Source organism: Myotis lucifugus, unplaced genomic scaffold (genome assembly GCF_000147115.1).
Source record: "Myotis lucifugus unplaced genomic scaffold, Myoluc2.0 scaffold_157, whole genome shotgun sequence".
NCBI lineage: Eukaryota > Metazoa > Chordata > Mammalia > Chiroptera > Vespertilionidae > Myotis > Myotis lucifugus.
This window is the reverse complement of record NW_005871205.1, coordinates 1,450,561-1,473,023: the sequence shown is the minus strand read 5'-3', so window position 1 is coordinate 1,473,023 and position 22,463 is coordinate 1,450,561. Positions and strand designations below refer to the sequence as shown.

General features: G+C 47.5%; 2 protein-coding genes across 3 annotated transcripts; both read left to right on the top strand.

Annotated features, from left to right (window-relative positions):
- The first annotated feature begins 1,635 nt into the window (after positions 1-1,635).
- SPAG5 (sperm associated antigen 5) lies at positions 1,636-17,094 on the top strand. Of its 2 annotated transcripts, none has more exons than XM_014461573.2 (24): positions 1,636-1,785; positions 1,980-2,105; positions 4,051-5,147; positions 5,254-5,437; positions 8,989-9,063; positions 9,742-9,834; positions 9,924-10,058; positions 10,268-10,387; positions 10,510-10,602; positions 10,705-10,818; positions 11,174-11,267; positions 11,424-11,571; positions 11,651-11,753; positions 11,950-12,083; positions 12,262-12,400; positions 14,659-14,770; positions 14,931-15,017; positions 15,276-15,396; positions 15,499-15,610; positions 15,999-16,079; positions 16,244-16,399; positions 16,480-16,554; positions 16,685-16,765; positions 16,894-17,094. In XM_014461573.2, exons 1-24 carry the CDS (start codon positions 1,741-1,743, stop codon positions 16,963-16,965), a joined length of 3,597 nt encoding a protein of 1,198 aa, XP_014317059.1. In that variant the 5' UTR covers positions 1,636-1,740; the 3' UTR covers positions 16,966-17,094. The 2 variants fall into 2 exon arrangements, with proteins under 2 accessions (XP_014317059.1, XP_014317060.1); XM_014461574.2 differs by having other exon boundaries at positions 9,745-9,834; positions 16,894-17,090.
- Positions 17,095-17,715: 621 nt separating this feature from the next.
- ALDOC (aldolase, fructose-bisphosphate C) lies at positions 17,716-21,350 on the top strand. The gene is made up of 9 exons (XM_006095523.3): positions 17,716-17,841; positions 18,930-19,051; positions 19,138-19,349; positions 19,469-19,523; positions 19,618-19,778; positions 19,891-19,974; positions 20,217-20,391; positions 20,523-20,722; positions 20,860-21,350. Exons 2-9 carry the CDS (start codon positions 18,940-18,942, stop codon positions 20,953-20,955), a joined length of 1,095 nt encoding a protein of 364 aa, XP_006095585.1. The 5' UTR covers positions 17,716-17,841; positions 18,930-18,939; the 3' UTR covers positions 20,956-21,350.
- The last annotated feature ends 1,113 nt before the right edge of the window (positions 21,351-22,463 follow it).

Below are 22,463 nucleotides of genomic sequence, written 5' to 3'. Positions count from 1 at the left end.
GTTTCTCTCTCATCGATGTTTCTAGCTCTCTATCCTTCTTCCTTCTTCTCTGTAAAAAATCAATAAAATATATTTTAAAAAAAAGAAACAGGTGAAATTAATTTTTTAAAAATATACTTTATTGATTTTTTTTACAGAGAGGAAGGGAGAGGGATAGAGAGTTAGAAACATCGATCAGCTGCCTCCTGCACACTCCCCACTGGGTATGTGCCTGCAACCAAGGTACATGGCCTTGACCAGAATTGAACCTGGGACCCTTGAGTCCGCAGGCCGACGCTCTATCCACTGAGCCAAACCAGTTAGGGCAGGTGAAATTAATTTTAATGTATTTTATTTAAACCAATATAGCTAAAATATTTCAACATATAATCAATATTTAGAAAATATTTTACATTCTTTTTTAATATAAAGTCTTTGAAACATAGTTTGTATTTTTATGCCTATAGTATCTTTTTCTTTTTTTTCCTTTATGCCTATAACATCTTAATTTGGATTGGCCACACTTGAAGTGTTCAGTAGCCTCATGTGGCTAGTTGCTACGGTCCTGGACAGCACAGTTCTAAGGGAACACATCCCCTGTGGGCCCTGCAGCTCCTAACATCATAGTTCCTCCTCTTTGGATTATATATTGCCTTTTCCAAATTCATTCAGACTTCAGAGTGTAAATAAGGTGCTATAAGTGTTCAAAGGAAAGTATTTTATCATAAACTATTATCTCTAAACTAGAGACCCGATGCACAAAATTCCTGCAAGGGGCTGGGCCCTTGCAGTCCCGGCTTCATCTGGAAGGTCGTGGGGAAGGACATCCCGCTGTCTGGTCTAATTAGCATATTGCACTTTTATTATTATAGATACTTACCTTTAACTGTTCCCCAAACTCAATTCTACCTTCAATAGCTAGGCTGCATTTCCCACCCAGAGGGGACTGAAGTGGCAGGCAATGTAGCTGGTAGTTGTGGGCTGGAATCTGGACTGCCATTTACCACCTGCGGGGCGTGGGGCCCGTTTCATGGTCTATGACTCAGTTCCTTCATCTGTAAAGTGGGGATGTTTACAGCACCTACTTTATTGATCGGTATGAGTATTAAAGGAGCTAATTAATATGTGTAAAGCATCTGTAACAGTGCCAGGTACATAGTAAATGTTCAATACATGTTAACTATTGTTCCAATCAACTCGCCGCAGGCCCTGAGGTGAGTCCCACGAAAACACTAGACATTTGAAGCGACGAAATTACTGCGCGGGTTGAGAACTAACATCTCAGCCGAAGTAAAAAACGCTCCACTCACCTTTCCCTTCAAGACTCCAGGCCGGTTTTCTGGTCCCGGCTGAGGCTGAGGTAACTGAGGAAAACCAACTTTACTGACTGGGTGAGAGGGTGGCCCACTGGCGGCCGAGGGGATGGGCTCCTTGACTTTCCAGCTACCTCCGTACCCTCCCCGAGGTGAGGCTGCGTACTGGCCTCAGGTGGGCGCGCGTCCGGCCCTCCCGCCCGCGTCTGCGGTGAGGAGTCCGCCTAGAGAACGCGCGCAACCCTGGCAGGGAGGGGCGTGGCCTGCGCTGGCCCCGCCCTCCGCCCGCCGCCCACCAGTCTGGAGCCCCGAGCGGACGCGCCAGACTGACGCACTGGGGCTTCGCAGCCAATCCGGAAGCGCGGAGCAGTTTTAAAATGAAGACGACGGGTGAGCTAGCCGTCACCTCTCGGTTTGCGAGGTGATCGGTCTGTGTTCTGTGTCGAAGATGTGGCGGGTGAAAGAACTGAGCCTGTCGCCATCGCCCCAACCGGTGAGCGGAGAGCCTCAAGGAGAGAGACAGCTGGGTCCAGCCTGGGGCGGGGGCGGGGGCGCGTGGAGTGTTTCCTGGGTCCTGGAGCTTCAGCGCCTCTTGGGTAGGAGCCCTGAGCCCTGAGCTTCTTAGCGGGGAGGGTGGGGAGCGGGCTGAGAGCACAGGCTTCCTCACACCGTCTCATTCTTTCTTAGGGAGAACCACCTGTGAGAACGCCTCTCCGCGAACTTAACCTGCAGCCCGAAGCTCTCACCAGCTCTGCGAAAGGGCCTGGGATATGCTACTCGCTGACCCCATCATTGTGCAAACTGGGGCTGCAGGTGAGATGCGTCTGGCCAGCTTCTCCACTGGGCTCTCTGCCGAGGCCGACAGCTCAGAGGAACTGAGGGCCAGAGCTGGAACGTAATTAATAACGATAATGAAGTCTTCTACCTTAGTGACATCTATTTACAGCTATCCAGGCCAACAGAGAGGTGCTCTGGGGTGGTTAAAGGAAATCCACTGAGAATCTGGACCTCTATTTAGCTGTTAGATTTTATCACCTCATCCCCCGTTTAATCTTTACCAAGTTAGAGGAAAATGCTGTCATTTTGATTAGTAGTCTTCCTCTAACATGGACTCACAGACAGAGATCAGACAGCTGACAGAGGCAATACTATATGTACATAGCTATTTATGTTAGCACTGTTTGTAGAAGCAAAACAGAAGTGGAAACAAATGACCATTTGTAAATGAATTATGATTCATGCACACCATAGAAGCTTATGGATTAGTTCTACACCAACTATTTAGTGCAATGGTTTTTACATTTGTGTGCTTTTTGTTGACATGGAGGGATTTGCACATTGTTAAATGAGAACAGCATGCAGAGAAATGGATACGGTCAAACCTCATTATTTGTGGATTCAGTATTTGTGAATTCACCTCACTAAAAGTTATTTGTAATCTCAAAATCAATATTTGCAACACTTTTGGACATGCAGAGAAGAAAAAAAAAAAAGGAAGCGCCTTAAACACACATTCCCTAGCTGAGGTTGAACAAGGTGACATTTTGTCTTCTTGTTTTAGTGGTCATACTGTAAACAAATGTCTTTCTCATGATCTATTTTAGTGCCATGGTTTTCGAATTTTGTGTTTTTAGTTGGTTATTTCACTGTTTTAAATGACCCCCAAACATAAGTGATGAAGTGCTGGCTAGTGTTCCTAAGTGCAAGAAAGCTATGATGTGCGTTATATGAGTTAGATAAGCTTCATTCAGGCATCAGTGATGTTGGCTGTGACTTCAATGTTAATGAATCAACAATATATATTAAATAAGGTGTTTTAGAACAAAAACACATATAAAATAAGATTTGAGTTCATTGGTTAATGAAAATGTTTGCTAGGAAATTTAGAACATACCCTATATTTCCCCTAGGAGCAGCAGTTCAGTATTTGCTAATTAAGTGTTCACAGAGACTTTATAGAACATAACTACTACACATAATGAGAATTATTTTGTGATCTACCAATAAAGTAATTTTGTATGTTGAACAAGAAAAGGAAGTTAGGTCCACTTAAGTGCATGTGTATTTTCTTTTCTTGTTCATTGAGTCTCAGGAGCAGCAACCCTGCAAGTGGTAGAAGGTGCAGTGGTCCTTGTGAACTAGCAGTAGGGAGGTTGTTAGTCTCTTATTAGGGCACTAGAGGAAGTCTCTCTGCTCTTTATTCTCCTCTGCTACAAAGACTAGAGCCCTTCAAATCCCAACTGTTCAATGGATTCAACCCATGTATTCAGGATGCCCTCAGCTCTTGTGGTCAAGGAGACTAGGTTACTGGCACAGGTTGATGTTGCCCTTTCTCCCTAGGGTCCATGGATCTCTGTGGGCCAAGTGCTCTCTAACTCTGTTGGAGAAGGAGAAAAATCTTGGACCAACTCTAGATTCTAACACAGCTTGAGCCTAGGGACCCCCTCTTACCTGTTCCCCCTAGAAGTGAATTGGAGTTAGAATTTACGAGGAGTGGGGCCACTTTGATATAGATAAATTATCTCAGCCTTGCTTTTACTATAGGTGGATTCACTTGGAAGGATCCAAAATAGCTTCCTAGCTTTTCTTTCCCTGCTATTGGGTCTCTGAGGGGCAAGGCTTAGCCAAGATCTTACCTAAGCAGAGGTCATGAGAACTCTTATTCTTTTTCAAAGTTGAACAGTATCTTTCACCTATCACTGTATGTTGAGAACCGGAATTGATTGCCTTAGTCAACTACTTTTGTTTTCTTTGGCAGGAGGGCAGCAACAACTCATCTCCACTGGATTTTGAAAATGCTGAGATGACAGACTCCCCATCAGAACAGTTCAGCCATCCCTCAAAGTGGCTAGAAGCTTGTCAACATGAATCAGATGAGCAGCTCCTAAATCTGATTCCCCAAAACAACTCTACTCCCAAAACATCTGAGGAAGCAGTAGACCCAGTGGAAAACAATGCGGTTAAAACCATGGTCCTTGTACCCTCTGCAGGAGGGCAGCAGCAAGACATTACACTTGAGGCTCATTTAAATACCATAGCAGAGACAAACAGTTTTTCTCTGGATGAGCCTTTGAGGCCAGGAGATCTGCTGAGAAATGGGGTGGAACCCTGCATGAAAGACAGCTTTTCAGAAGTTGTTCCTGCTATGCCTGAGAAACTTACATTTCAGGACCCTCCATCCCATCTATTGGAGTATCCACCAAATCCCTGTTCTGAGCAACAGCTACCCTGTTCCAAGGAAAGCCTGAGGGACAGTAAAACTGAGACTGTGCCTGAGGACTTAGTGTCTTCTGAAAGTAATGCCTTCTTGCCTTCCTCCATGCGCTGTCTTCCCCCTTCAACTGCCTTTCCAGCGGATTTCCCTGTCAGTCATGTGGACTCAGGGCAGGATATTGTAGAGCACAGAGCTACAGAGGAAAGAGAAGTGAGCTTTTCCATACTCCCCGAGGAGGCTGAACTGAGAGATCAAACACTTGTCTCAAATACGCAAGATATTCCGTCCACCTGCCTGACTCCAAATCCAGGAGAAATGGAATCCCAGGCAGCCCCGGGCCCAGCCGTAGAAGATGCTGGCAGGATTCTCATCTCTGACACAGGGCCTTGGATGTCCCCACTGGCCTGGCTGGAAAAAGGTGTAAACACTTCGGTCATGCTGGAAAACCTCCGCCAGAGCCTCTCCCTTCCCTCTGCGCTTCAGGACGCTGCCACGGGCACTGCTCCTTTCTCTACTTGCTCGGTGGGGACTTGGTTTACTCCCCCAGTACCGCCACAGGAGAAGAGCACAAACACATCCCAGACAGGCCTGCTGGGCACCAAGGACAGTGCTTCTGAGAGGGAGCATCTCCTATGGGGGAAGTAAGTGTCCCAATATCCTGCTGCCTCCTCGGCTTCATTAACCCGGACCTGCCACTGCCATCCCTTCCCCTATCTTTTTTCTCCTCATGTTCTCTTTCTGCTGCAGCCACCCTCCAGATCTGACCGCCTTATCTCGACGCGACCTGGAAGATAACTTGATGAACTCTCTTCTCATTCTGGAGGTTCTCTCTCGCCCGCTGCGGAATTGGAAGAGCCAGTTGACCACCCCTCACCCAGAAGTTCAGGATAGTAGCACACAGACTGACACAACTGACACCTCTCGCAGTGGGGTAAGGAGGTTACTTCCAAATTGTGGAGGATCCCAGTGGGCCCTCTTTCTCAGAATTTAGACTGATAAACTGCCAGAGGGCAAAGGAGGCACCTTAGAATATGTAAAAGCTGTGGATCTGGAAAATTCGTTAAAGCTGTAGGTACTCACTATACCCCTGGGGTTCATCAGGACTTTCTAAGGCAGCGGTTCTCAACCTGTGGGTCGTGACCCCTTTGGGGGTCGAACGACCCTTTCACAGGGGTCGCCTAAGACCATCCTGCATATCAGATATTTACATTACGATCCATCACAGTAGCAACATCACAGTTATGAAGTAGCAACGAAAATAATTTTATGGTTGGGAGGGTCACAACATGAGGAACTGTATTTAAAGGGCCAGAAGGTTGAGAACCACTGTTAACCCCTAGAGTGCCGGGGATCGCGATCGCGCTCCTCCTGTCTTTCGCCAAAAGTGCCCGGAGTGCTATCAAAGCTTCGAAATGGCGTCCAGTTCTAAGTCTGCTTTTATTAGTGATGATGATATTGCTAAATATGTCAATGTAGTAAAGGTTTCCTTAAGTTTTTAAATATGTAACTTCATTTACTTGCGATTCATAATTTTTTTCCTAAACTGCTGTAAAATCAGCAAAAATGCCTTGGCAATTTTAGCATAGTTCCTAGGATATTGGTTGGCACTCAAAGGGTTAAGGGAATACAAGCAAGGATAGTTTTAAAAGAATCAGTTTCTATATCTTCATCTTCCAAATGTATTCTGCTAATTTTTTTGCTTTCCTATTTCTCCATTCTCAATTGCCCTTGCCCACTTAACTAAAGAAGACCATATTTACTGCCTATCCTGAATCTTACATTGTCAAGGGATAGTAATCGAATAATAGAAAATATTTGTGGCCTGGCTGGTGTTGCTCAGTGGTTGAGCATTGATCCATGAACCAGGAGGTCACAGTTCAATTCCTGGTCAGGGGACATGGCCAGGTTGCAGGGTTCCCCAGTCTAGGTAGGGGTGTGTGTGGGAAGCAACCAATGTGTCTCTCTCACATCTATGTTTCTCTTTCTCTCTCTCCCCCTTCTCTCTCCCTTTCACTCTGTAGAAATCAATGGAAAAAAATAATCCTTGGGTGAGGATTTAAAAAAAAATTTTTACTAGGTATGTTTGTGATTTTATTAAAATTATAATACAATGATTAGTATACAACTGTTAAGAATATTTCTCTAAAGGAAATTTTTTTCACATAAAAGCTTATGGTCAGAGGAATTTAAAAGTAATTTAAATTTTGAACTTTTGTTGTTGCAGATATATTGATTAATAACAGACTTTAAAGTATAGGATAAAATTCTGAGAGGAGTAAAAATACACATAAAGAAGAAAAAGGGATGATGTAAAATTTCTTACTGTTTAAAAAGCTTGTTCATGTATTTTTAAAGGTATAAAATAGGTATTAAATCATTCTGGTGTATGTATTTATACCATTGTATATATGTAAGAGTGATTTAATAGTTTTATTTCAAACTGTCAATATTTATAATATGGTAGAAATGACAGCCTTTATAACAATTTAAACTTAAGGGCACTCAGTCTTCAAAATTATTATAACAGATATGAGAAGAAAAAGTTTAAAGAAGAGTGTTGTAGAGGACTCTAGCTGTGACAACACAGACTGAGGAAGGAAGAGAATGGTGTCAGGGGAGGGAATTGAGAGTCTCAGTATTGTGGCTGGTGAGATTAAGTGGTAGTTCCTGCTAAAAAGAGATGTTCTCCAGGTGTGGGCACCCTCCCAGGAGCATGCCTATACCTTCTCCTTCCCTTTCCCCTTCCTCTTCTCCTTCTCCATCCCCCTCCCTCCTCCCCCTCAACCTCCCCCACAGGCGTGCATCTCCTAAACTCTAAGGGACCCCAGGAGACTTGCAACCATTGCAGTATTGGACAGTGGGAGTTGCAGCTCGTCCCAGGCAAACCCCCTGAACCTGTCCTCAAAGCCCCCTTTTCTCTGACTTCTTAGTGAGCCAAAGCAGACCAGCCTAGACTCATTTCCCCAGCCCTTTCTTGTTTCACTGTCCCCAGCTTTAATAAAAGTCCTCTAAAATAAAATAATAAAAAAGAGATGTTCTCCAAATGCCCAAAGATCTCCTCTGGGTTGAAAATATCCTCAAACAATGACTTCACCTTTTGCCCAAATCCTGGAAACCATAGGCTTATCATTTCTTTAGCTGCTCAGTTTTTCTCCTGCGTTTCCTTATTTTTGTATCCTTTCCTCTTGTCTTTGACCTGGTTCCCTGTCCCTGAGTCAGCCTTGTACCTCTTCCGCTGAAGCTTTCCAAATCCCTTTGGAGGCCACTGAAGCAGAACCAAAGAGGAGGAAATGACAGCACCTTCAGCCATTCCCCATCGCAGTGCCATGTCCTTGCCGCTTGGCTTCCTCCTTCACACTAATCTTATCACCTGCCTGACTGCTCAGCTCTGAACAGTGTGTGCGCCTTGTCCGGGGCTCATGGGGTACTCCGTGCCTTACTGCACGACACAGGAGGGAATGATGACTGCTTTGCTGGGGAAAGGAGCGATGGACTCCAAGAGATCTGCCCCCTTAAGTCCAGACTGCTATAACGTCGTGACTCAGCACTGCTCTTCCAGCAGTCGTTTTTTTCCCAGATGATGGCTGCCTTTCAGCAGTAATGAAGGCTCCCCACTTTTCTGTCCGAACTTTTAAGTCTTTCCATAGCTCTGCTGCATTTGAGATCATACATGTCTACTCTACATAGCACACTAAGATTTTTGTCTACCCCAAGATAATGAACACTTAGAGAATAAGAAAATAAAAGTGACTAATAAATATTTGAGAAGGTTATCATTACTGGTGATCAGAGAAATGAAACAATGATGCAATTTTCTTCTGACAAAATAGCAAAGAATAAAATAGATAACGCTGGTAAGCATTGTCCTGCTGTCAGTAGGATATAAGTTGGTTCAGCCTTTTTTTGAAGGACATTCAAGTAAGACCCTCAAAGCAGTTCAAACTTTTTGACCGGTAACTTCACTTCTAGGGATAATATATCCTAAGAAAAAAAATTCTGCATAGATATGGTAACTTAAAAAAAAAGAAAAAATATAATAAAAAAATAATGGTATATCCATAAGATGGGATATTCTTCAGTCATTTAAAAGTATGTTTATGAAGAGTTTTTAATAACATGGGAAATGAAGTTTAACATAAGTTCAAGTTTTTAAAGAAAGGAAATCAGAGTTCAGATAACCTCTGAGAGGCTTTGAGATGAGGTAAAATAAATTATGCAGTGATTTCTTTTTCCATTTTAGTCACGTCTGTATTTCCAAAATTTTACAATAGACACTATCTTTATAATTAGAAATAAAAGTTACTATAAAAAGGAAATTTTTACCTACATCTGGATATTTTTCTGACTTGACTTTGTCAAACTGTGACCTTGCTTCTGTTTTTAATAGGAGAGGCTCCTGTATCTCAGTGGGTAGGAGGGGAAATGAGGTACTGGTGATGCATGCTGTCTATGCAAAAGGAACAACTCTGTTTCTCTGCCTAGATAAATAAGAAACTGGAGCATCTTCACGGAAACCGAGAGATTGGACAGACTTTGCAGCAGACCAGGAATGTCATGGTAAGTGTTGATTGACCTTATACCACCACTGGGTCACCTGTGAAAATCAAGAATGGAGCCAATGGTGGTAATCAGCCATGGTATGAAGGGAGGAAGGTCTCCAAACCTTTGTTAAGAACATCTTCTCACCCTAACCAGTTTGGCTCAGTGGATAGAGCGTCGGCCTGTGGACTCAAGGGTCCCAGGTTTGATTCCGGTCGGGGGCATGTACCTTGGTTGCGGGCACATTCCCAGTAGGGAGTGTGCAGGAGGCAGCTGATCGATGTTTCTCTCTCATCGATGTTTCTAACTCTCTATCCCTCTCCCTTTCTCTCTGTAAGAAAATCAATAAAATATATTTAAAAAAAAAAAAAAAGAACATCTTCTCCTTGCCCTAGCTGGTTTGGCTCAGTGGATAGAGCGTCGGCTTGCGGACTAAAGAGTCCAGGGTTTGATTCTGGTCAGGGGCACATGCCCGGGTTGCAGGCTCGATCCCTGGTGGGGTGCATGCAGGAGGCAGCTGATCAATGATTCTCTTTCATCATTGATGTTTCGATCTCCCTCTTCCTCTCTGAAAGCAATAAAAAAATATTTTTTTTAAAAAGAACATCTCCTCCTAATTGGAGCTTGAAATTGGGGTTAGTGTTTTCCTGCTTAGTGACTTTATTTGATCTAGGCTAACCACCTTTTCCTCTACAGCAGTCATGGGTTCTGGTCTCTAAAGAGCTGATATCCTTGCTTTACCTGTCTCTGTTGCACTTAGAAGAAGATAAAACTACTGTGAGTCAGGAGGTAAGCAGTATGACGATGAAGGCAGAGGCCTCTGGTGGGACCGAAAGCCAAAAGAAGGAACCAGACAGCGTCTGATTCTTATCTTGTAGTCTCGGCGCACAGAAACCTTGGTCTCCTGCTGTTTTGATGTGTTGAAGAAATTGAGGGCAAGGCTCCAGAGTCTCAAAACAGAAAGGGAGGAGGCAAAGCACGGAGAGGAAATGGCCCTCAGAGGCAAGGATGCGGTAAGGTGTCAGGCTTCTGTTCCTGGATGTGGGAGGTCTTTTCCTCAGGGTTCCTGCAGGAACACAAATTTACTTGAGACAGACATGAGGGGCCTGGGAATTGCCTGCCCTGGAGAATAATGAATTAAACTGATGTGCCAGATAGCGAGGCTTTTGGTGCTGTTTCCCTCCTCTGCCCACCGTATCCTCACAACCCCTTCCCTAAACAGGCAGAGTCGGTGCTAGAGGCTTTCTGTGCACATGCCAGTCAACGCATCAGCCAGTTGCAACAGAACCTGGCATCCCTGGGGGAATTCAGAGGACTCTTGAAGGAGACCCAGACCCAACTGGTAATTTGAGTGCATTTTCTTTATTGAGATCCAGGCTGAGTCACGGGGAGCATGGTCATTTACCCCCACTTTGTTGTATCCAGAGGAAGGGAGCCCTTCCATAGGCACTTCTTCTCGTATAGGTAGGTTTTCATACTGAGCAAGAAGAGGTGGCTCAGGAGACAGCAAGCTTTACCTCAATCTTGCAACAGGACTGGATGTCCATGCAACAGGATGTGAGTATTTGGGACCATCATACCACTCCTTTAGTCACAGCCAACCCTGTTAGGAACCTTGCCTCAAGAGTGCTTGACTGACCTGCTTGCTTCCCCGGGTAGTATATAACATGGACAGCTCTGCTGAGCCGGGCTCGAGAACTCACAGAGAAGCTCACAGCCAAGAGCCGGCAGACCCTACAGGAACGTGATGCTGCAGTTGAGGAAAAGCAGCAGGTACAAACCAGGAGTGGGGACTGCTTAGGCCTGGTTTCCTCCTTCTCTACAGAAGGCCTTTCTAATGAGTAGCCTCTTACCCTGGACTGGGCTTCCTACCCTGTGGGTTTGGAGACCATCCAGGTTCCTTCCCTGTAAGATGGCCTTGGGTCTAGTAATTTCCTTTGTCCTTCAGCATCTTCTTCAACAACTTTTCTCCTGTTTCTACTTTTTCCTGAGGATCAGCCTTATTTGCTGCAGTGTTGCTGCCCAGGAGCAAGATGGTTTGCTGTTCTGTCCAGAAAGAGAAGCTGGACCAAGTCCTGGCACTCGACTCTGGAGGAACTGTGGAAGGAAAATGATCTTTTCTTCCTAGGTTTCCAGGGAGCTGGAACAAGTCTCTGCCCAGTTAGAGGACTGCAAAGGCCAAATAGAGCAACTGGAGTTGGAAAATAGTCGCCTAGCAACAGGTGTGTGTGTGCATGCATGTAAGCAGTTGTGCCCTGCTAAGGCTTGGGGTGTGGCAGTAGAACAAGAAAGTGCTCTAGAACACTTGTTTGGAGCACAAGCGTGGGGAGGTGCTGGCCTGGTGACCACATGGTGTGATTAGGATACTTTTGGTTTAGATCTCCGAGCTCAGCTACAGATGCTGGCCAGCATGCAGAGTCAGCTACAAGAGCTACAGAGTCAGCATGCCCACTGTACCCGGGACCTGGCCATGAAGGATGAGCTGCTCTGCCAGCTTACCCAGAGCAACGAGAAGCAGGCTACTCAGTGAGTTCCTATCAGGTTATTGTGGCAGTAGGTGCCCAGGATATTGGGCCAGTGGGATCTAATGTAAGGTCTCTGGCAGATGGCAAAAGGAAGAGATGACACTAAAACACATACAAGCAGAGCTGCAGCAACAACATGCTGTCCTGGCCAAGGAGGTGCAGGACCTGAAGGAGACTCTGGAGGTAAGGAATATGGCCTGGGGCAGGGGAGCTGGCAGGAGTGTGACTCTTACCTGGTGGTATTGAGGTGAGGTTTGAGACTGGAGACTAGAAAATGCCTTTGTCCCAAGGGCTCTAATAAGTCCCACTTAGATTCATTTTCTCCCCTCTCTTTCTCGCTCCTTTCCTTTCTTCCTTCTCCCATCTCCCATCTCCCCAGTTTGCAGACCAAGAGAACCAGGTCGCTCATTTGGAGCTGGGCCAGGTTGAGTGTCAGTTGAAAAGCACGCTGGAAGTGCTCCGGGAGCGCAGCCTGCAGTGTGAGGACCTCAAGGACACTGTAGAGAACCTGAAGTAAGATGTCTACCTTTTTGTGCTTATCTTTCCCAGAAACCCTTCTAGAAGCTAACGTCTCCAAGGATGGAATTGTCCAAGAGCCTTTTGTTTCCCTCTTTGAATGCAGTTCTATGTGGGATTTGGGAGAGGTGTTCAGAGAAGGTCACATGGTCTCTCTGTTCCTTCCTTATTTCAGGGCTAAACTGGCTAGCACCATAGCAGAGAACCAGGAGAAAGACCTGGAGAAGACACGCCAGTATTCCCAAGAGCTAAGGGTGCTGACTGAGCAACTACAGAGCCTGACCTTCTTCCTACACACAAAACTAAAGGAGACGGTAGGATCTGGGGGTTCCTTCTCTTCCCTTCCAATCATATCTTTGAATAAAGATGGTTTCATTTCTTCTTTCCCAATCTGCATATCTCTTGTTTCCTTTTCTTGTCTTACTGCATTAGTTAGAACTTTCTCTACAATGTTGAAAAGGAGAGAGAGGGGACAACCTTGCTTTGTACCTGATCTTAAAGGGAAAGTTTCAAGTTTCTTACCATTAAGTATGATGTTAGCTGTAGGTTTTTTGTAGATAAATTTTTTTTTAAATGATTTGAGAGAGAGAGAGAGGAAGGGAGAGGGATAGAGAGATAGAAACATTGATGAGAGAGAAACATAGATTGGCTGGGGATCAAACCTGCAACCTGAGCCTGTGCCCTGATCAGGAATCAAATTGGTGACTTCTTGGTTCATGGGTCACCGCTCAACCACTGAGCCACACCAGCTGGGCTGTAGATATATATATAGGTTCCTAACAAGGTTCCTAACAGGGTTGGCTGTGACTATATATATATATATATATATATATATATATATATATATAATTTACTTCAGAGAAGAAGGGAGAGGGAGAGAGAGATAGAAACATCAATGATGAGAAAGAATCATTGATTGGCTGCCTTCTGCATGCCCCCTACTGGGGATTGAGCCCACAAACCAGGCATGTGCTCTTGACCAGAATCTGAGACCCCTCAGTCTGCAGGCCAGCACTCTATCCACTGAGCCAAACCGGCTAGGGCATGTAAATATTCTTTATCAAGTTGAGGAAGTTCCCCTCTATTCCTAGCTTACTCAGATTTTCCAGTTGTATCTTTATTGTATAGAGTTATTTTCCTAAAACACTACTCTTGTTCTATCTCTGTGGCTTTCAGTGACTTTCATTTGGCTATAGGACCTCTTCGACCTGTCACTCAAACTTTTATTTATGTGTCTCCTACCTCCCTGTTATGAACCTTTTATTCCAACTAGACTAGACATCCTATACACTACACACATGTCCCATCTCCATTCACACCTAGACTTGGGCTGTTACCATATCCATCTCTGTCTTCAAACTGGAAATACCTTTTACTTTCCGATTAAAATACTCTCTAGTTCAGCAGTTGCCAACCGGTGGTCCGAAGACCACTGGTGGTCCGTGAGGTCCGAAAGGTTGTCGACCGCTGCTCTAGTTCACCTTCTTCTTTGAAATGTTCCCACATCACATAGACTTAGTGATCTCTTGCACTTGTATTAATTTTCCTTGGATATCTGGTCTCTTCAACTACATTGTGTTTAAAGAAAGCAGAAATTTAGTCTTGCTTCTTTGGCTTCCCTGCAGTGCTCTCTAAACTATAAATGGTTAACATCTTGCAGAATACAGAGCTAATTAGCTTATTCAGCAGTTAAAGGTACAACCAAAATCTTGAACTCTGAAGGTGCTTATGATTTGACCCTCTTCCCTACTGTGTACTGAACGCAGGAAATGCAAAAGAATCCATAGTCTTGCAGTGATCATGATAGAGGTCTGCATGGATGATCACTGTGGGAGCACAGAGAAAGGAGCATTAGTTCTAACTTTGAGAGTTAGGATGTCTTAACTGTCCTTGGGATGGCTTAAGAAGTTTGTCAAGGGTGACTATATAGGAAGGCCCACCAGGCAGAGGGAACAGTATATGAAAGTCATAGAGGCACTATGCATACTTTTTTGTGGTGTCTACCCAAGTCTAACAAGACTTGGGTGAGATGCTGGGACTATAGGTAAACAAGGCAAGGCACTACTTACATGGAATGTGGCAAGTTTGGGGACTTGGAAGTAGTTTTTTATAATTGGAGTGTAGGAGTTTTTGGGGTGAGAATGACAAGGAGACAAGGCTGCAGAAGTAGGCAGGATGCCAGATTTGAAGGATTGAACTAATGGCAGTTATAGATAGGGTAGAGAGGAGGGGTGGTTTGGATGAATCCAATACTTTTTTAGGAAGTAGAAGTAATAGAACCTTGTGACCAATTAGATGTAGGATTAAGGTGGGAGAGTGGGTAATAATGTCTAGATGGTTGGAAAGATGGTGACACTCTCTAGAATTGGGTTTGGCAAACTTTTCCTTTAAAGTGAAATGCAATAAATATTTTAAGCTTTGCCAGCCATGTGGTCTCTGCCTTAACTACTTAACTTTGCCTTTGTAGTTCAAGAGCAGCCATAGACAGTATGTAAACGAATGTGTGAGGCTATGGTCCAGGGACATCACTACCCTGAAAAGCAGCTGATGTTTTGTTGTAATTTGCCCTTAGGCTGAGCCCGAGACCCTCCTGAAAAGCACAGCCTGTGCTTCTGCCCAGGAACACCCTCCGTCCACCGACAGCACCTTCTTGGGAAGCATCTTGACAGCAATGGCAGACAAAGGTTAGAGGCCCTGGATATTAGGGGTGGGAAAATTATGACCCTGCTGATGTCTTCAGCTGTTAAAGATGCCCACCCACAGACCTCTCCCTGGCTTCTACTACGGCAGATTCTTGACTGGATCACCAGAGGGGCCCTATACCATGGTTGGTTTTTGTTTTAGAGCCAGAGTCAGCTCCGGTGGCCTTGCTTGGAAGTGACAAGAGTGCTTTCACCCGAGTTGCATCAATGGTTTCCCCTCAGCCTACAGGTTAGGATGGGCTCCAGGGATCCTGCCTCATTTCTAGATCAAGTAGTGATGATAAAGACTAAAGCAGTGAAAAGTGCTTTGCTCTAAAAACCTCAATTCTACTTGGGCTCATTTTATTTCTGTCTTTTGGGACCTGTGATGTTCTGGACACCAAATCCTATGGGTGGGAACATGGATAAGAGTTGCGGAAATAATGGCTACACACTCCTTCCTTTCAGAGCTAAAGGGCTCTACCTCTATCAGGATTTTCCCTTTCAGAGACCCCAGGCATGGAGAAAAGCCTGGAAGAAATGAGTACTATGACTCTAGAGCTTCAGAGCCTGTGTTCCCTGCTGCAAGAGTCTAAAGAAGAAGCTGTCAGGACTCTGCAGCGAAAGATGTGAGTGGAGTGCAGTCTTGGTGAGAGAGGTCAGCCCCTTACATCAAGACCCAGCTAGCCCTCGAGAGGACAGGAATAATGCTGAATTCTTCTCTCCCCTAGTTGTGATCTGCAGGCTAGGCTACAGGCCCAAGAAGAACAGCATCAGGAAGCCCAGAAGGCAAAGGAGGCGGACATAGAGAAGCTGAACCAGGCCTTGTGCTTGCGCTACAAGGTGAAGGAGGGGCTTAGAAGTGGGGCGACGAAGAACTGGGGCAGCTGTACTGGCCCACTGGGAACCACTGTCTCTCCGGGAATCTGGGTGGTGGGGATTTTCCAACCACTGCCCTAGTTTTGCCCTTCCTGGGGTCAGACATTTCACATGTTTGGGAATTAGCTATGGGCTGACCCATCTCCTAGGCCGACCTAGAAGTCAGGAACTCTAGCAGAGCTCTCTCAACACCGAGATGTGCCTTGCCTGACTCAGCCCTAGAGGAAGAAAAGTGTTATCAATTGGTAGCAACCTGGGCTGAGCATGGGTTAGGCACTAAATCCCATCTCCTGGCAAGGGCTACAAAGAAGCCAGCTCTCTCAGTGCCTTCTTACCTCCCTTCCCTTCACAGAATGAAAAGGAGCTCCAGGAAGTGATACAGCAGCAGAACGAGAAGATTTTAGAACAGATAGACAAGAGTGGCGAGCTCATAGTACGTTCATCATGATGCCCGACCCTCTGCCTTCTGTGCCACTGGTAGCCAGGATCCCAAATGTGGGAATTGGATCCCCTGGTCTACCTTGTTCACAGCATGGGATAGGAATGATGGAGAGGACCTTTGAGGGCTACTATGTACCTCTCCATTCTCATCCCCAGAGCCTTAGAGAGGAGGTGACCCAGCTTACCCGCTCACTTCGGCGTGCGGAGACAGAGACTAAGGTGCTCCAAGAGACCCTGGCAGGCCAGCTGGACCCCACCTGTCAGCCCATGGCCACGAACTGGATCCAGGAGAAAGTGTGGCTCTCCCAGGAGGTGACTTAGAGTTAACAGAGGAGCTGGGCAGCTGGTGGAAACCCTAGGCTGTGCCCCTACTGATCTGGACATACCTATAGGTGGACAAACTGAGGGTGATGTTCCTGGAGATGAAAAATGAGAAGGAAAAACTCATGGTCAAGTTCCAGAGCCATGTAAGAATTCCCATGCCACTGGGGGTCCATTTCTCACCACACCCAGCAAGAGCCCTGCCATATTCTCCTTGCCCCACAAGCTATGCTGTTCTTTTAAGCATAGGACTTAAGCAACTTATTTGCTTTCTAGAGAAACATCCTGGAGGAGAATCTTCGGCGCTCTGACAAGGAGTTAAAGAAACTTGACGACATTGTTCAGCATATTTATGAGGTAGAGGGAGGGAGTTGAACTAATGCAATGTTGCAGGCTTCTCTGTGGCTTTTGTTTTCTCCCCGCTAACTCAGTGGGTGCTTCCTGGGGCTATGACTCTGAGCTGCCTATTCTGTGTCTCTTCCCAGACTCTGCTGTCCATCCCAGAGGTCGTGAGGGGTTGCAAGGAGCTACAGGAATTGCTGGAATTTCTGAGCTAAGAAACTAAAAGCTGGAGTCTGTTTCACCCCTCTCTACCTGCAGTACTCCCCTACCACAGCACCAGGACCAATTGGCATAGAGCCAGCTAGGTTTAATGCTATGTAAATAAAGTGTATTTAATGTATTTCTGCAAGCTCACTGAATCTTGTTTCTTGGGTGAGCGGGGGTGGATAAAGTCAGGGGAGAAGCGGCTTGGCACTCCTGCCTGGGCACCCTCCACTCACCCCTTCTGCTGCATCCAGGGCCAAAACCAGCTGCCCCTCCTCCCTTCTCTGGCTTCCCCAAATATGCTGGGCACTGACTGGACTGCTTGTTCCCTGGCTCACAGCTTGGGGGTGGGGATGGGGTAGACAAGGCTTCATTCTCCAGTAGGCCCTTCTGAATAAGGGGGTGAGGACAGAGAAACTCTGCCCTGGACTCCCACACTTTGTTGGTGCCTCTGCCCTGCTACCTGTTGTGACCGGTTAGGTGACTCCTTCATTAGACCAGGCTTCATCCCCAACATCCAGTAAGGTGCCCAGGACATGGTAAAGGCAATTGTGACAGAAATGAGGGCAGGCCATTTCCTGCCTCTGGGGCCCTGATGGCAGGGCTCCACGAAGTGGGAGGGGGACAGTCCACAACAGCCTCCGAGGTCCTGGCAGGGTAGTCACTCCACCTCGTTGCCCCGCCTCTGTGGGCGTGGCCTTGCCCGGACACCAGTCCTAGGGAGGGGCGTGGCCCGGGCGGGGAGGTGATGGCCCCGCCCCCCGGGGAGTCACGTAGCTCTGCGGCATCCTCAGCCTCATTTACAGGAGCCAGGGCTGAAGCCACAGCTGTTTCAGACCTGAACCCAGGCTGTTCTGTGCTGCCGCCACTTAACTCGCTGCTCACAGGTGAGGCCCGGGTGAGGCGGGAACTGCTCAGCGTCTCAGCTTCCTCTTCCTGACTCTTGCCCCTGCCATCTTTGCCCTGCTCCCTGTGCCCTTGGATATGCCATCTCAGCTCTCTCCTTCAATCTGTCTCCTTCCTGTCCACTCTAAACCCCATGGTTCAGACCTCCCACAACACCCTTTCCTAGCAGCGCTCATGCTGGAACCTCAGCTTTTCCAATCCCAAATCTTCTTCTGCCTTCTGGGGTTTTTTCTTGGGGTCAGCCTCTTCCACCAAGACCATTTAATCTCATCTGCTCCCTCTCCTCGGCTAAATTCCCTCTACAGTTCTTTTGCTTTCTCTGTTCCTCTGATCTAGGTCCTTCCTCCTGACTAGTTCGCCTGTCTCACTATCAGCACCCAACAAATCTCCTGCCTTCTCCTCCTGCATCTCTCCCTCCCTTTCTCAGCCTCTCTACTCATTCCTTTCTATCTCAACCCTCTGCTCCCATCTCCTAACTGCAGAGACATCAGGTTTGGGGTATGGAAAACTGGTTAGAGAAGCCTGCTATTCCTACTCCCTACCTGCCCCCCTCCTCCCAACCTTTTCCTCCATAAGCCCGGGAAAGAAGGGTGATGTGTCCTTTTGCCTGGTTGTGATGGCTTGGAAGTAAGTGCACTTTCCCTAGGGCCCTGCTGAGGATGAGAAAAGGGAAGTTGGAAAGGTCAGGGCTTATACCTACCTGAGGAAGGGGCCAAATTCAACGAAAGAAGGATTGGCATTTTCATTTGGGCAGTAGTTTCATAAGAAGACCTGTAGCTTGAGGGCTGCTTAACTCCCCACCCCCACCCTGCATCTTTCTCCTGGGCTGGGAAGGGTGCCCATCAGAGACAAAAGGAGATGTGGGAACTGGGTCCCCAAGCCTGTTAGCTGTCAGATAAATTGGTGCCACTTTGATGCCCAGGACCCATGCCAAGGACTGCTACTCTGTTCCCAGCCCGGTGCTTACTGGGGAGCAGGGGGGAGGGCCATTTGGCCGGTATGACCAGGAAAGGAAGCAGAGGAGATAGTGGGTGGGGTCCAGCTTTTATATCTTGTCTCCATTCCACAGAGCTGTCACCATGCCCCATTCAAATCCAGCCCTTTCTGCTGAGCAGAAAAAGGAGTTGTCTGACATTGCCCTCCGGATTGTGGCCCCAGGCAAAGGCATCCTGGCTGCAGATGAGTCTGTAGGTAGGTGGGGGCCTGTGGTTGGTCAGAGTAGAGGTGGCCAGGAAGCCCTGGGAATGACCTTGTCACCCCTCTTCGTTTGCCCCCAGGCAGCATGGCCAAGCGGCTGAGCCAAATCGGGGTGGAGAACACAGAGGAGAACCGCCGTTTGTACCGCCAGGTCCTGTTCAGCGCCGATGACCGAGTGAAGAAGTGCATTGGCGGTGTCATCTTCTTTCATGAGACACTTTACCAGAAAGATGATAATGGTGTCCCCTTCGTCCGTACCATCCAGGATAAGGGCATTGTCGTTGGCATCAAGGTGCAGCCACTAGCCCTGGATGGGGACTGAGCATGGAAATAGGTGTGTGTGTGTGTATGTGAGGGGTGTCAAGGGGAATCCTGCCTGGGTTCAGCCTTCTGCCTTTGTTTTCCCTTCAGGTTGACAAAGGTGTAGTCCCTCTAGCCGGGACTGATGGAGAAACTACCACTCAAGGTACAGGATGGGTGGGCTTTAGGACCACAGGGTTGGTGGGTGGTTGATGCTGGCAAAAAGGGGCAGAGTGATGAGACCAGCACTGTGCCCACAGGGCTGGATGGGCTCTCGGAACGCTGTGCCCAATATAAGAAGGATGGCGCCGACTTTGCCAAGTGGCGCTGTGTGCTGAAAATCAGTGAACGCACGCCCTCAGCACTTGCCATTCTGGAGAATGCCAATGTGCTGGCCCGCTATGCCAGCATCTGCCAGCAGGTGTGTGTATGCATGCGTGAGGGGTTCAGATGGGTGTCCTGTGCCTGGTGGAGAGAGAACTTTCTCCCATTCTGCTACCGCCCCTGCCAAGCTACTCTTCTCTTACCTGCAGAATGGCATTGTGCCTATTGTGGAACCTGAAATCCTGCCTGATGGAGACCATGACCTCAAACGTTGCCAGTATGTCACTGAGAAGGTGAGTCCACACATGGGCACAGACACATACCACAGGGACAGCCTGGCAGGGAGCTTGTTCCCAGTTCCTGATTCAGATGCAGGCACTTTCCGCAAGCACTTTTATTTTTTTTATCCTAGAACAGACCTGTGAGTCTGAGCCTCTACTGACCCTCACAGTCATGCCCACCCACCTGTAGACAGAGAGCATAGAGCAGTTAAGTGGCAGGGAGCAGACCTTAGTAAAGCTCCTCTGATCCTCAGGTCCTGGCTGCTGTGTATAAGGCTCTGAGTGACCATCATGTGTACCTGGAAGGGACCCTGCTGAAGCCCAACATGGTGACCCCTGGCCATGCCTGTCCTATCAAGTATAGCCCAGAGGAGGTTGCCATGGCAACTGTCACTGCCCTGCGTCGCACTGTGCCTCCAGCTGTCCCAGGTACCACCCTGCTTCCTAACTTACTCCTATCCTTAGACTGATCCTCAGGTTCTTCTTGTGGCCTTCAGGGGTTCCTAACCCTGGAAAAACAGGGAGTGACTGATCAGTTTGTCTTCTCTTTTTCTCTCTAGGAGTGACCTTCCTGTCTGGGGGTCAGAGTGAAGAGGAGGCATCGCTCAACCTCAATGCTATCAACCGCTGCCCCCTTCCGCGGCCCTGGGCCCTCACCTTCTCCTATGGGCGTGCTCTGCAGGCCTCTGCACTCAATGCCTGGCGAGGGCAACGGGACAATGCTGGGGCTGCCACTGAGGAGTTCATCAAGCGGGCTGAGGTTGGGAGCTAGGGGTGGTGGTTGGTTTGGGGGTAGTGGTGTGTAGCTAGGCAGGGGGTAGCAGCCAGAGACTACAGCCTTTGGCACCTGTGGGCTGGCTCAGTCAGCTTACTCCTTACCTCCTCTCACTTTTGCAGGTGAATGGGCTTGCAGCCCAGGGCAAGTATGAAGGCAGTGGAGACGATGGAGGAGCGGCAGCACAGTCCCTCTACATTGCAAACCATGCCTACTGAGTACTCCATTCCACAGCTCTTGGCCCAGCCACCCAATTTTGCCTGTAGTTGTAGCCAGGGCCAAATAGCTTTGCAGAGCAAAGATGCCTCCATCCAGCACTGAGTCATCTTCCTTTTTTCTCCTCCCCTTCCCTCTCCCATTGCTGCACCTGGGACCACTAGATGGGAAGATAGGGAGCCCCTCATGGCTGAGGGCAGGAGAACTTGCTAGAAGTCAGAGCAGAATGCCCGGGTCTCCCCTTGCCTTTGCCAGCTACTCTTCCCCTTGATGGGGTAGCTTCTCCTTGGGCTCTCCTTGCCTGCCCTTTCTCCTGGGATCAGAGGGTAGGACACCAGGCCTGACTTATGCTTTGGGTACATACCACATAGCAAATAAATGATAGCATAACATGCTACTTTGTCTGTCTGTTTTACACATCAAATCCCCACCTCTCAGTTTCTGATCTCTGCTGACTATCTGTGGGCCCTCTGACTGTGGAGGTGGAGAGGATGGGTTTTGATTCACTGGGTTTTAAGTTTATGGGGGAGAGGTACACCCAATCACCATTCCCATCTCAGGCTCCTGCCTGTTGCTCTCCAAGGCTAGAGCATGGCAATACAGAGGGCTACAAATCTCTCAGGAACTACCATATCAGAAGCACAAGGCTACAGCTGTAGCAGGATGGGGTGTTGCAGGACCTGAGCAATTCCTGAAGGCAGCTTTTGTGCAAGGCCCCAAAACTGGGACAGGAAGGGATGGGAGTCTCTCACTTCTCAGCTGTGTTGAGCCCTGCCAGGGCTTGACACTTTCTGCTAGGGGGAGCCACTGCAGGAGGAGCAGCTGGGCTCCTGCCCAACAAGGGAAAACCCCAAGGCTTGGGAATGCCAGACTGAGAATGGTATCTAGGAGGTTGCCAAGGGCTATTGTCCACTCCCATTTGGGATAGATGGGGGCACAGAGGGGACCAATTGGAGGGTCTGGGCAAGGGCAGACCTGTGAGTTTTCATGATGAACTTTGACCACTTGGCTGGGATGTGGGGGTAGGTCAAACACCTAGGTCTATCTGAGCAGATAAAAAGATGAAAGAAGCTGCTGGATGTGTTCTGTGTGAACTGGGGAGGCCATACTATGTGTAAAGTGCACAACCAATGCTACATATCCCCTTGCAGAATGGGAATGTAGGTCCAGTGTGACCTGACCTTATATTGAAAATAGCTACTATTACCCTGGCCTGTGTGTCTCCGTGGTTAGAGCATCAGTCTGAGCACTGAAGGGCTGTGGGTTCAGTTCCCAGTCAAGGGCACCTACCTGGGTTGCAGGTTCGATCTCTGCCTCAGAGGGGAGGGGTGTGTGAGGGAGGCAACTAATGTGTCACATCATGTTTCTCTCTCTCCCTTCCTTCCCTTCCACTCTCTCTCTCAAAAAAAAAAAAAAAATCAATGGAAAAAAAATCCTCAGGTGAGGATTAACAAAAACAACAACAAAAACAAACAACTAATATTTATATAGTACTTTCTATGTGTTCCTG